General features: G+C 36.4%; 1 protein-coding gene across 13 annotated transcripts in view; it reads right to left on the minus strand.

The window, feature by feature from the left end:
* Positions 1 to 15,259, minus strand: part of LOC122576604 (polypyrimidine tract-binding protein 2) — a 417,022-nt gene that overhangs the window by 22,203 nt on the left and 379,560 nt on the right. For all 13 annotated transcript variants that reach the window (XM_043747173.1, XM_043747179.1, XM_043747168.1 and 10 more), the window contains 2 exons: positions 4,173 to 4,224; positions 674 to 732 (listed from right to left, as the gene is read on the minus strand). In XM_043747173.1, the coding sequence (XP_043603108.1) occupies positions 674 to 732; positions 4,173 to 4,224 (111 nt within the window). The remainder of the gene's footprint in view (positions 1 to 673; positions 733 to 4,172; positions 4,225 to 15,259) is intronic.

The raw sequence follows: 15,259 nt of genomic DNA on the forward strand, positions 1-15,259 counted from the left end.
GGAGCCTACTACGTTCCGTTAAGAGAGAAGATGTATCAATTAAAATATCTTGAAATATACTATCTGTTGGAAATATGTCATTTTTCCTTTTTACTATGCAGCAACAATTTGTCATCAGTCATATGGGATTCAAGTGAAGAAACTTGTAATAAAATGGCATACATACGAATACTAGTTGCAGAAATAAATTAAAAATATTAAACTAAATATTAAAATATTAAAATTTATGCTTCAAAGCTCCGAAACTGGGAACTGAGGAAAACAGAACCATATTTAACCACATATATTTAAAAATATATAAAACTAAGAGGACACTTAAAAATACAACCAGTCTAAAATATAAAGAAAAAAACATAAAAGATAAAAAAAACAGTACACCAACGAAACGCATTTTCTTTCTGATAAAAACAAGACTGGGGAGGAGATTAAAATTTACATTATTTGCCTCATGGCACCTGGACCTTCTAATGGATGACACTTCCGTTGGTATTCCACGAAAAATGTCGATCTGTCCCACGAGAGGACAGGGATAAACGGTGGCTGCAGGAGAAACACTGGTCTCCAGACGCGTGAAACGAAGAAGAAAAACGCAGAGAGAGGAAAAAGAGGGAACACAGAGAGAGGGTTGGATTTTTGCGTGCGTTTCGGCGGAAAAGTTTAAGCGGATACTCACCAGTTTGGCGGTTTGCGCCGACAGCATGTCCGCGTACTGTATTAGTGCCTGGAAAGTGTCTGAAACAAAGAGAAAAATATTTTGTTAGATTGGGTTACGAAAACTGTTAACTGATTCGTTCGGAAATTACGGAAAATAAAATATTAAAGCGTTACTTTGTGTACAGTGGGTGGTGAATTTCAATATTTAGAGAATATATTACGCGTATGTGTACTTACGAAATATTTTAATAAAATTATTACGTTGTGAATCGATTATGAATAATTATGATTTATATATTATCTGGTGAATATATTACGTACGTAACACGAAACAGTTTGAAACATCAGTGGTGTAATGAGAAGCAAGCATAAAAAGTGTTAAAGAAATTAAAAATTCGTTAAATAGAAAAAGATATGTTCTACGATATGAAAGTTCCAACAATCCTCTTAAAATGAAAATGGTAGGAAAAATACGTAGCAAAACAGGGATTATCGTTCGATTTTCGAAACCAAATGCCGTTCTCACGGTGGTTTGCGCCGGTGAAAATTAAATAAAGCCGAAATTAAATGGAAATAAAGGGAGATCTCACTGGATTCGCGGTAATATGTTGTGACACCGGTCACTTTTTCCCCTCTATGGAACAGAATTTTTATTATCTTCCCGATCTCACCCCTGTCGCACGATCAAATAACGATGGAAATTGAATAACGTTGCTACCGGCGAAAAACTCGATCCCGTTATTGCATTATATCGCTAATAAAACGTTTTCCCATGTATTTTTCGCGCTTTTTCCAACTTTTGTCGGCGAACGAAAGGCGATATTAAGGGTATAAATATTCGTATGTAATGCGCGAAGATCTGAAATAAAATGGAAATCGACTACGATTACTGTTCCATAGAGTTTTCTGCTACTTTCTTTCCTTTTTATTTCCATCAACTTTTTTTTAATCTAATTCTTGCGAATACGATAAACGATGTTTTATTTGCAAAGGCTGCGATTTTTAATAGCATTAAAAGCTTCACACCAAACACCATTCATTTCCTTTAAGTGTCCCTCAACATTTTCTTTAAACACTCTGCAACATCTGTCCACCATATCTTTCCATCCAGAGAACAGGTAGAAATATCTGTTCCAGCGTTAAAAAACAATATCGACAGCGAATTGTCTTGGCGACGATTGGTCAGGGATAGCCAAAAGACGTTCGATCAATGGACGCTCGATCGAACAAAAGGTGGCTGTTGTTCGCGATTGAAAGGGATGCGACAGTTTCAAAGAGCCTGGCTTTGAGACAAATAGCGGTTGATTGGCGAAATCACGGAGCCACGGGCCCTAAATTAAAGCGAAGACGCACTCAGTGTCCAATTAAAGTTCGATACGGTCAAGTGGCTATTCGTTCGTTCGATTTCCATACTCCCTATTCTCTCTATTTTATTTTATTTCATTATTTTTCTCTATTTTATTATTCCACTTTTCTATTCACATTTTTCTCTTCCTTTTTAGTTTCTTTCTCCTTTCTTTTTTTGGTATTTCGTTCTGATGATAATTAGTTGTTTGATTTTTTGGGTTATTAATAGATCGTCGTTAAAAAAATCTACGTGGAATAATTATCGCAAGAAATAGAAACCTAGAGATTAAAAATTTCGAAGGTCGAAGCACAGAGATCGATGGTTCGACTCTCGAAAAATGTCTCAATATGAAATTTCTCCAATCGAAACTTCGTTCAGAGAGCGTCGAATATATCTATTGAAAATTTACGAATCGGAAGTTTTCCAATCGGAACTTCGTATAAATCGGACATTCGAAAATTCCATTTTTCCTGCCACCTAAGTACGAATAACGAACAGAAGAAAACAAACGGCATAGTCTAACGAATTCTCGCCGTTCTGTTGGCCAAACAAAACCTTTAAAGAAACAGAAAAGACAAGGAAACAAGGTAGAGTTTCAGAAGCAAGGCACTTGGTGCTCGGTGTTCCTCGACGTTGCGAGCTGACTGCCTCGAATTAAAAACATATGCATCTCCTTTCCACGAAGAACACCTCAGGCTGATTGGGAGATTCCCATTTTTTATTTCATTTCGTTTGAAACGGATTTCCCCTATAACAACTCGCCTCATTTGCTTGCTTTCTTCGACTCGAAAATTGAATGATCGAGCACACGGCCTATTTTTCCGTTCTGTTTATTCCCTATCGTATGTTTCAATAAAGTGATTTGTAATCGTATGAGTGAATTCAGATATCAAATATCAGATATTTTCAATACATTGGCTATTAATAAAAATAGTGTTCGATTGTAGTAGACGCATAGAACGCGTCGTCGTGGTTGCAATACAAAGTATACTGGTATACTTGTAAGATTACTTGGTAGTACCATAATGAGTAAATAGATACATTCGATAACGTTAAAATAAACAAAAAGAAACAAGTTCTCTTTCCTTCCTTCTTTTCTCGTTTTCTTCTAATATCGAAGGGACTGTGCAGAAATACAACGGGAGGAAGCAAAGTTGATTGGTCGTGAATCGATGTTACAAAAGCGTAGGAATATCTATTTGCCTTTCTATAATTGTCACCCGCGGAAATATATCAGAAGCAAAAAAGGAAGGTTGCCACGTCGCAAAATAAAATACTCGAGACTTTTGCTGTCTGAACCGACATGAATTTGTAACGCATTTTTACCGTGGGTGAAGTGAACTCTTTCTACGTATACAACGGGCGTGCAATGCGAATGCTCTGTCTTGGGCCAAACGTAAGATATATATTTTGCTGCCTCGTACAATTTTAGTAATTAATTTATCAGGTGTGACGTAACAAGATGGAAAAGATTGTATTTGCTTGTTGTTTCCTATTTCGAAAATACATTTATAGAGAGATTAGCAGGGTAGACGCATTTGAAACACCCGTTAGATTCGAGTACAACACTGAAAGTACTAACAGCGTCGACGTCGTCGGGCCAGGATACACTTCAAGTGTACACTGAAGTACTAAAGTGCCATGGCATGTCTGCCAGCAAGAGTGGCGTCTATACAGGGTGGTCCAGTAGCTATTGCACTGGAGGAGGAAAACAAGAGCCACTTGGAAACGTTGGAAACGCTACGGTCTTTCCCCACTGCAGTCTATCTCCTTCGAGATAAACGCGAAAAGTTTCGGTGGATATTTGTGAAAGTCTTTCTGTGTAACAGCCCCGTCAAAATTTGGCAAGAAAATTCGTCGATGTTGAATAGAAGATCGGGTAAAAATTGGTTAAACATTAAGATAACTTTAACGAAACGTATACACATTCTTTTGGATTTCAATCGATGAGATAAACCGTGGCGAAGTTTTTCAACATCTCGTAAAAATTCTCCAAATATTCAGACACTAATTGGAATTTTTTAAACCATTTAGGAATTCCGTTGTTTTACCGAAAAGAACATTTGTAACGTCGAATGACTTTTGTGAAATTTGTACTTGAAATTCAGGCTTCTCTACAAAGTACTAATTGCATAACTGTAAAGTATAAATTACATGAAATGCTACTTACTGTTTTTCGTGAAGGTGACGATCTTGAGGACCTTGCCGAAACGCGTGAATATCTGCAACAAAAATGAAAATACGAAATTAGTGCAATTTTTAGTTAATTCAACGTGAAATAGAGAACTTACCATGTACAGGATAAATTCGGAAACGATCGATATGTAATCCAATTATGTTTTCCAACAAGATCGTTCTACCAGGTAGTTAAGCTAATAATTCCGATACTCAAACTCGAACTCGTTAGTTTCGCAAATTAAACCAGGATTTTATTTATTATACGAAATATTCCCGATATGATGGAGAATTCACGATTCTTCACACATAGATGCACATTCCATGCATTTTATTTTTTAATTGGAAAACTTCGATACCACAGATATTTCGCGACACATTTGAGAAATTTTGTAAATTCGAGCTATTCTAAATAAATCAACTACATATCTCGATATTAAATATTGAACAGCTGCGTTTAATTAATTAACGTCACTTTTGCTCGCGTCCCGATGATCGACAAACTATTCTCAAAACAAATAAACTAACAATACCAAATACGCTATAAGAATGTTACAATTACAGGATGTAACAAAATTCTTTGACACAGACTAAAATTATTAGATGAACAGAGTCTTATTTAATTTGTAATATCTCGATTGAAACAAAGGAGGAGGAAATATGAGATAATTACGTAATAAAGTATGAAGAGATTAATGTAAATGTTGAGGGTTCCTATCCCATCATTAAGGTAATTAAAAGCTTCTGATTCGCAGAAATTTTACGCTTTGGCTGGGCCTCGAATTTTATCCGACTCGAAAAAACGAAATTCATTAATTAATCCCTTGATTCTATTCTTCATTCTCACACCCAGCATAATTAGAATATCGTGCGATTTAAAATTATCTTTATTTTCATGTTCCGAAATTATTAAATAATGTTTGCGCAAACACTTGGTTTACCTTTCGTTGGTTTCTAAATAAATTCGGACAAATAAATTTAAATATCATTATCGTTCTGATTTCGCGAACAATTTTTTCTCAATTTGGAAGACAATTTCCCATTATCAAAACCTGTGGAGAGACTGAAATCAATAACCAAACTAATTTTCAACCACACAGGTCATCACGTGTAACAAAGCACCTATCTTCTCGTTTCGCTATTAAACCTCCAATTCTCATATAGTTGGCCAAAATCGTTAAAAGCGTAATCGAGTAGATTCAAAAATGGTTATCGCAGCTTGGAGCAACGAAACAAAGCGTGTGCAGGCGAAAATTGTGCTTCCAGCCGCGGACTGATAATCGCGATCAACGTGAAATCGTCGTCATTGTCATACATTTCGTCGGTCGAGTAGACCAGGCCATCGTATTAATAATACCAGGACCAATATTTGCCTTGGTCCATGGACTTGCGATCACCTGCGCCAATTCCCACTGAATCATCGTATAGAGTTGCCACTGGTTGCTCCGTTCTCTTGTTATTGCGGAGCTTGTGACAAGAAAATTACCACAGATGGGATAATTATGTCTTATTGATGTTATTATTCCAGTGATAGTTAATATTGTTACTTGATATTGATATTTTAATAGATTGCTCATGTTGGATGATAATTTAATCTTCTTAGTTTATTGAGCGTATGTTTCAATTCATAATTTCTCTAATATTATTTGATCTTTTAATTTCTAAATTTCCACGAGATAATCTTTTATACAGCTGGCTATTATAGTTTTAAGTGAAATTTAAATTAAAGATATAATATGATAATAGGACGAACCTAAAATTACAAGAACGTCAAACATTGACTTTCGTGGACCGTAAAAAATAATTAATGCTCGTATCTCGGGAATTTTAAACGAAAAGAATTTTTTACACACTGGAATTTAAATATTCCGCGGATTTAAAATTGCAAGAAATATACGAGGCTCGCATTGGTAAAATTCGTAACAGGAAAATTATAGCAACCATGGCTTTGTACAAATATTAAATTGCGGTGAAGAATTTAAAAATGCATAATAAATAATACTTAACATATACGAAAATCGTATACGTGTGTTAAATTTTACGAATAAACGTTTCCCCATTTAATATAAAGTTCTAGCTCGTACATTCCCGAAGTTATCATCTGATATAACTGGTGATTTTTATGAAATTTAAATTTTAATGACGTAAAACGTAACAGTACGTTTCAATGAGAATTTTTTAACGAGCCACTCGCTTCTCCTAATATCGGATAAATCATGACCAATTAACGTATGTACAAAAAAGAGAAGAAAAAAAGACGAAAGAGATGCATCCATATATCGTTCGTATTAAAACAGTCGGCATAACAGCGAAGTCGTCATCCTTGTGCGATATTCGATAAAAATAATTAGACGATCGATCATCCGATCAAATTAGTTCGCAAATAAAAAAAATTACTCGGTATTTTAAAAGATTCGATAACAAATACGATATGTTTACAGACACATACTGGAATATTACATTACATAAATGTTTCAGTAATTAATCGGATATGCTTAATCCCGAAGATTGTGCCAAAATTTTTCTAGATCAAAAGAACGGTATTAATTTGTAATCAAGATGCTGGGTAAAAATATTGTACAAGATAATTGTTGTCACAAATACATAATTTCGATTTTATAATTTTTCTTAATTTTTGTAATTAGACCGCGTTTATCGGAAACTGGAAGTCGCGAAAAAGGACAAAATACGTATAACAAAGATAAAAATTATAGTATAGCTCGCTATGATATCTAGAGGGTGAAACAAATCTCTGTGTAGATTCCATTTCTTTAATTACGTCTATAAATACCAAGTTACATAAAAGTTTACAGTCTATTCATAGCCAACTCCATCGTCAATCTTCATCAAAGAGCCATAAGCTCTAAAAATAAACTACGTATGAAACCACCTTCGTGTTCACCGTAAAATCCACTGTAAAAGCACTACTACACTTGCAAAAAAATGTCTCTCTCGAATAAATCCCCACAGTGAAATATTTTTAGCGACGGATTATACTCGTCAAACTATTATACTAAATACTGTGGTGCGCGGTTGATATACTGTACATACGTCACGCAAGAAACGTCCTGAGAAACGTCTCTGATTTAGCTCTGTTTTAAAGAGTTCGTCCTCGTTTTAACCGCGGCACGCTCTAAAGCTCGGATAATTAGATTTTTCGCGTAAACAACAAAAGGATCGTCGAGCGTATTTTTATCCATCCGGCCGCGAAACAGCCGTGAAAACGGAAACGGAAAAGAGGAGAATGTAACGAACGATACGAGGGACCCGGCTTCGTGGCCGCAATTAAAATTTTAATCTCTGTCTCAGGGATAATAACTGCACCGTTATCGTGCTCGATTAAGCACACAGTCTCTCACGAGATGCAATCTCTGCCGGTTGTATCGTGAAAAATCCGCGTGACACGTACGTGGAACTAAGGGAATATTCGTGTGTTTAAATAATTTTGCTGAGGATTCTTTCATTATTTCATTTTCTCGTTCGCAATTTCCAAAATACACTCTACTGCCTTCAAAGGCACCTATTACTCAAATATCCAATTCTAAATTTTTCCTCCAACTTTACTTGATGCTACTGATCGTATAATAATCCACGAGAACAAGGATAATCACCTTATTCATATTATCACATTCTTGGGGGGGGGGGGGGAGAGGAGGAATGAAAAAAGGGAAAAGAATCACATAGTTCCAATATTCGGTAATACCAGAAATATTAGTAGTACTCACTGCAGATAATAATCTTCTCACCACTATAATAAAAAGTAGTAGTAGTAGTATTTCATTGTACGAGTGTGTAATTTCATCAGTAAATAACTGAATCTCATAAAAATGCATGGCACCGAGTTGACGCCAGAAATATCTGCAAATGTGAATGGGAATCGCGCGACGGAGGGGCTGGATTCGTATAACGGGGGAGGGAGGAGGTAGCTAATGCAAGCAGTGTCACGCGTTTTAGTTCTCATCGAATATTCAACATCAGCGTTGTGACGGCTGAATGAAGAATTTATATTTTTCGTCGTCGCTGCGATAAATCCGCCGCGTTTGAAAATAAAGAGGACGGTGAATGAAAATGGGAGTGAACGGGAAGAAGGGTTGTGACAGCGACGTACTTAAAAGGGTCGCATCGGTGCGCTGATCGGCCCTTCTCGATTCAGCCCTCATTTCGTCTTTTAGACTTGTCAATCGCAGTTGCCGTTTTCATTAACTTACTAACCCACTGATTTACCAACTCATTTACATACCAATTTACTAACTCGCTGACATACTAATTTTAGCATCGGAGACTAATCGAAATTTTTCATCCGTTACACATAACGCAATAAACGAAATCGACTGTTTTTTCTGTTGCGAATTCGCGAAAAACTGGAACTGCAGCAAACACCAAGGGATGAATAAACAAAGGAGGCTAAAAGCACGGGGGGGAAAAAGCAAAAAGTGATCCGAAATCAATGGAAATTCTCTGCGCCCTTTCTGAACCATTCGGCCGCTAATTATTTAAGCTCAACCCTTATTTTCTGCAAACGAGCCGTCGGGAAAGCAATCCCCTTCCATTCCCTCGCTGGCGGATTCCGCGAAATTAACCAGAAAATGAACAGAAACAGTACGCAGAGGCGTGCAAAGCGTCGCTAATAACAATAAAAATTGCTACTTTCCACAGACAGATGCTCATTATCGTTAACACTCGCGCTGCTCACGGAAATGGCTCGTTTTTAGGGTAATTGCGTCCAGATTCGAACTTACTCCCCCGAGAGTGAAACGAGTGTTTAACATTTATTCGATTTTAATCAGTGCCGGTTTTATCGAACAATATTATCCGACTTTGCCACGGCTAATTTAATCAAATTACGAGGAAAGCGTGCTTTCCTTTGTTGTGGTTATTACGAATTATCATTTGCACCGGATTATAAATAATAATATTAAGCGTAATCTTTGATATATTTAAAGCTGAAGTTGTTTAAACCTTGTACCGTGAACTTTTCATTAAATAATTTTGATAATAACGTAGAACATGGAAAAAGGACTTACGATACGTGTATATTAAGATATAAATATGTAAATGTGTGATACGCATGTATATTAATCGATATATACGATCTTTATTTCTTTACGAATATTAAATATCCAAATAACATGGTATATACTGTGATGATGTTACTCCACTGTTTAAAAATTCGAACAATTTCATTCCTCAGAAAACACCAATTTCAATGGAAAATATTAACCTGATTATACTTGTCAGAAACCATTAATAACGATATTAATAACTCATTAATATCAATATCATGTATATCACCTTTAATCTCTTTAAGCCAACTAAAGCAAATTCTAGTATCAATCACGTAGACAACAAAACACTACCATCGTTTCTCCATTACAAATTTTAAAACGATTATACCCACCAAAGATTCCTCATTGACGATAATATTAGCCAAAACCTCCATGAAATCCGATTAAAAAAGATAACAAATTTAAGGCCCGATAACTTTGCAAGGGATGATCAGAGATCGATGGAACGACGAAGTCCATACTTCAAGATGCCATTTGGTTCACCCCGATCGAACTTTCGATTTCTAAAATATCGTCGTTGGAAGCGAAATCTAATTTTTCTGGTTTCGCTATCGCTGCCTCGCTCGCACACTCGCATCTCTCAATCGCACCGACGCACTAACCTATCGCAAGCGAGTCACGTGCGCGCTACTCAATGACACCCGTTGAATCAGCGAGTTTTTACTACTACTACTAGTAGTAAGTACTCATTTTCAGGAAAGAATGCGGGACATGCCGTTGACTGATATCACTGTGCCCTAGAGCTAAACTTTGCAAGTCCATATCTTAGGAACGCATGGATATCGACTTGAAGCAAGGTGCATTTTCAAGGAGATTTTCGGGAGGAATTTTAAAATACTTTGTAGCATTCGTATTTCGTGATTAAGTTTTGAATTGGATAGGTTTCGATCGTTTCTTTGAGAACTTTGGAATATTACAAGTTGGAATGATTTGATCTGTGACATAGAAATCTGAATACAAGAGAAATCTTTACTTATTATGTAAGTATTGAGAATTGAGAAAGTATTATTATGCAAAAATGTCTAAAATATTCACAGCAGTGAGTTCATTATAGTATCTCGTAGGTGAGGTATAATAGCCAAATCTAAAAGAGTAACGAATCAAATCCTCGGCAAATCAATTTTTGCCACTAAACGAACCTTCGTTCGAATCATTAAAATATATCCAATTAAATACTTCGTCGCACGATCACCAAGAAGACAAAGAAATCTATTAATCTAACAATCTAACGATTCGACGTAATAATTAAAAAGAAACGGTGTCTTTTTCCAAAGTTCGTATAACAAACGAACGATAATTCCTCGCAGCGTAAACGCTCCGGGATAAAGCAAGCAACGTAATTAACGAAAATCGAGCCGGTTGCAATCCCCGTGTGCACTCCGATTTCGATTGCATTTTCGAATTCCGTAGAATCGATGACGTTTCTTTCGCCAGCGGCCACGATTCGCGCGCGGTTTTGTTTAATTATTGCCGACGGTTATTTCGTCTGCTCGCCGCGGTTATTTCGGCTATCAGTGACGGGCAATTTGCCCGTTTGCGTTTTTCAACCGGCTCCTGGCTTCCTCTTTCTCTGTTCAGCTCCATAGTTCCATTCGTTCGGTTTTGATCGCGGCGACGAAACTATGATCACGAATTAATGGAAGGAAAATTCGTATCGTTTTGGCGGACGAGATTTCTATTAACAGTCTCGATACGACGCGGCGCAAATTGCATTTGCCAACGCTGTTTTCGAAGAAGGGAACGACGAATCCCAGTGAATATTGCTCGCTATTGTTTCTCAGTGCCCTGGAAAAATAGTTTCATTGGTCTAATGTAAAGAAATGAAGGAGTTATTGAAGTTCTTTTATTTTTCTTTTACGTACCAGGAAACGATCATTTTATTGGTAATAATTCGGGGCGAATATAAAACTGGTTAACCTTTTGCTGCGAACGTTCAACTATCGATTAGTATTGAAAACGATGTGGACGATAACTTTCAATTAGTATTGATAGCGATACAGAAAGAGCAATGAAACTTTTGTACCAGTTCTATCTGACTACGATTACTCGCAAAAGCTTGTATATGTCCAATGAAAATGGTGATTTTTATTATTTTTTATACTCTTTATTGGCCGGTTGCTCAGGTAGTATATTGACTACTTCCTTCTTCTTCACTACTTACTTAACTGGTCTGTTAATTAAATACAATACTTACGAAGAATCTACTACTTGCCACCTTAACATATTATTGAGTTAATTTAAAAAAAAAAAAAAAATCATTTAAAAACATTTGAGTCTTCTGCTACGACGTGTTTATGAAAGAAAGGTATAAAAAGATAGATGACGATTAAAAGACTTTCGAGGAGAGAAAGAATCCTTCAGAAATCATTTAAATATCGATTTCCGACGCAATTATTCCCAACTCGAATCGCGAGAATATCGGGAAAATCGCGCTCGAAACGCGCTCTCTTTTTATCCTCCCTTTCGATGGTAAAAATTACGCTGTTGTCGTTCTAACGGCTGTACTCTTTCTCGAACGCGCCAGCCTTTGAACAGCTTGATTTCCCGCGGGATTTTTCGTTGAAAACTTGCTCGAGTACGGCCGCAGGATCGAAAGTATCGACGTGAGCGATACAGCGATTGAATGGCAGCCGTGGGCATAATTTATTCCGCCGAAAATGGGAAATTTATACGCGTTAGTATCCCTAATATTTTATTCGCGATAATTTTTCGAATATTTTTCATCCTTTCCGTAATTCGGTTTGATAGAATTACGTTTTTGCAACTCGGTATTTAATTATATGTCCCGCGATTCGATTATACATTTGTATATTTTTAAAGGAAGCTAATAAAATTACGTCTTCTGCTATAAAGGATACTCTTCGAATCGATAGAAATTATATTTTAGTGGGGAGATTAACGTCGCGAGAAGAATATTTGTAAAAGGAAATTGGAACAGCTTAATGTTAGAAAGTTTTCACGCAGTTTCAAAGAAAAAGTTATAGAAGTTTCTCAATAATTTTATACAATTTTATGGCAGAAACCGGCATGGCTATGATTAAAACGAGCGACATAATTTATTTAAAACGAAATGAAGCGGGATGAGGGATTAATTAACGCGGCGAAAAGTTTGGCTTCCCCCTATATCGCACTTTAAAAGCAGAATTAGTTAATAAATTAGTACTATTATAAATTCTGAATATAAAAGATTATAGTCAATATGAAAAGTATGATTATACGTTATATAATACTTACAAGTATGATATTACAATATTTAACGCAACTAGAACAAAATATGAACGGCGTAACACATTCTGCGAATTGAAAATGAAAGAAAGTTTCAGGCTCGATATTATTCGTCTAACAAATTTATACAAGCGGCGTCGTAAAAAAAACTTGAATCCTTGATATAGCCCACGATTGAAGGGGGCGGCGTAATTTTTTAAATCATACTTCGTTTTTTGATTTGTCAATATTTACGAAAGGAACTGCAGGTTGATTAAACATTTATTCGCATCACGACGTTGAACGTATCGTTTTTCAGCAACAAAACGTATTACATATCGCTTGTTTGATAGCGGGGCATAAAAACAGAGCGAAACAGAGGAGTGGAAATGGAAATGAGAGGATAAAAAATTCAACGGCAATCCGCGGTTTCGTTTAATTAAAATACAGGCAACCGGGCATGATTTTTTTTCAATAAATATCCACCGCCGCGGACCGCGCTTCTATCGCGTTTGACGTCACTTGGAAACTACGCTTAACACGTAATGTATTTGTTATTGCCGCGTTTTAATACTTAACGCGATATCGTCCGCCTTCTCTCGTTTCCTGCCATCTCCAATCTTTCCTCTTTTCATATTTTTCGCTTAAAATACTTCCTTCTTTCCCTTTTTTAGAGTATCGATATGAAATTTCTGAATCTTGAATAGAAATTGCTTTCTGAATACGAAGATCGTTGTTATTCGTATTATACGTGACGTTGCTTCGGTGCAATGATTTTATCGACTTTGCCAAATAATTTCATCCACTTCGCTGCGAAAGTATAGAAAGGTATCGACTCTGACATTACAAAATAAAATAACACCGTAGATGATATATCGCGGAATCATCCACTGCAAAAAATTGTCGAAACTCAAATACTTTCTTCTTTCCTCCATTCACGTACCACATCAATTTCCAAAACTGGGTATATCCTCAACCAACCCGCGGAGAATTCAATTCTGACAAAATTAATGGTATTACCGAAAAACGAAAGGCGTTGGAATCGCGTCTACCAATTTACACAGCAAGTTTAAGGTCGATATCTAGAAAGTTTTCTCATCGCGGTGGCAGGTCTCGATTCAACTGCAAACTCCAGCGAAAAATTCTTAAACGACCTCCGTCCCCCCTCCCCCCATTACCTCGGCGACAGAAGTCCATTTCGGTGGCTGCAAGAGGCCGGCCTAGTGGAAATGACGACACAATGAAGGGGCTGATAATAAACCATCCCCGGCCATATTCTCGGCGAATTATATTCCGCCGATTCTATCGAGAAATTCAATGGACGTTGGACAATGGACGATACGAAAAAATGTTTGAAACAAATATTGTACAATTCCTAGGGGGGGGGGGGGCGTATCATACCGATATTTACTTTCCCTTGCGATGATCTGGGAAAGCACCGGGGGATCTAGGAAGTCACGATTGATTATATTTTCGAATGGAAACTACATTTTTGTATTCCCTATTCGTGTAATCGACATCAAAACATTTTCAAAACACTACTTACTTGTATTTCTTTTGCATAAACCACTATCGAGATATTAAATGACAAAATTGACATGCCAGCGGCATTGGCGTTATCCAATGAACACGTCGGTCGACATCTACATCACGATGGCTCTAAAAAGAGCCGATTCCACGTGTATTAAATGTATAGGTGTACTAAATAGTTAGTCGCCTGTCCTTCTACATGTTCACCGCTTAAAAGGACGCAACTTCCATTCTACTCAAGAATTAATATGTCGACAGCAGTTTATGCAAAGAATGCAAGTAAATAGCGTTTTGAAAAATGTTTCATATCAGCTACAATAATAAGGAATAAAAATGATGTAATTACCATTTCAAAATATAAGCATGATCGTCACAATACTTTTCAAGATCATCGCAAGATGAAGTAAATATCGGTATGATATGCGATCCTCGAAATGATACAATATTTGTTTCGAACATTTTCTCGTATATCTTCTATAGTTTTCGAGTTATCTACGCGTCTCCAGGCAAAACGAATGCACTGTATAACAGCGATGGTTCATTATAAACATCTAGGCGTCTTCAACTAAATATTAATTGAGAATATCAACGATTGTATCCCATCGCCAATATTAAATACAGCGAATAGTGAATTTATTTAAATTCCTCTGAAATATTCCTATTTTCCGGTTTCGTAAATACATGAATTATTATCCGCAAATAAACTAAATGATAACGACGACAATTATGGGGCGAAACGATGTAAAAAGGCCGGGCGAACGTTGCAAAATGGTCAGCAATAAAAAGAGCACGACACGTGCTCGTAATTAAACACAATCACGTGTACCCCTGTGACAAAACATTTTCCAATAAACTCTCACTTTCGATGCTTTTCAATTAACCGACCTTTTCACCGTGCAAAAATTCCTCTCCGTTACGCGTCTCGTTATTTAAAAAAAAAAAAACCATTCCGTCTAGCTATATCTCCCTCCAAGTTCGAATTTCTGCTCAACGAGGCTATCGACGGTTGATTGGCATAACTTTCGATCATTTAAAAAAATTTTGCGAATTTTTTATGATTTATGCGAGCGTTTTGGATCCAACCTGTCGAATTTTGTTAGGAAAAGTTAAGAGAAAAGGAAAAATTGAAAGATCAGATATTAGAGATTATTATTCGATCGTAGTATTTCGTTATATAGTAGAGAGAGAAACTGGAAATGTATTAAATGTATTAAAATACAAAATAATTAAACAGTTGTACTAGTAGTAATATTTCGCCAAACAGAATGTTATAAAGGAGCAT

The sequence above is a fragment of the Bombus pyrosoma genome, linkage group LG16, assembly GCF_014825855.1.
Source record: "Bombus pyrosoma isolate SC7728 linkage group LG16, ASM1482585v1, whole genome shotgun sequence".
Lineage (NCBI taxonomy): Eukaryota > Metazoa > Arthropoda > Insecta > Hymenoptera > Apidae > Bombus > Bombus pyrosoma.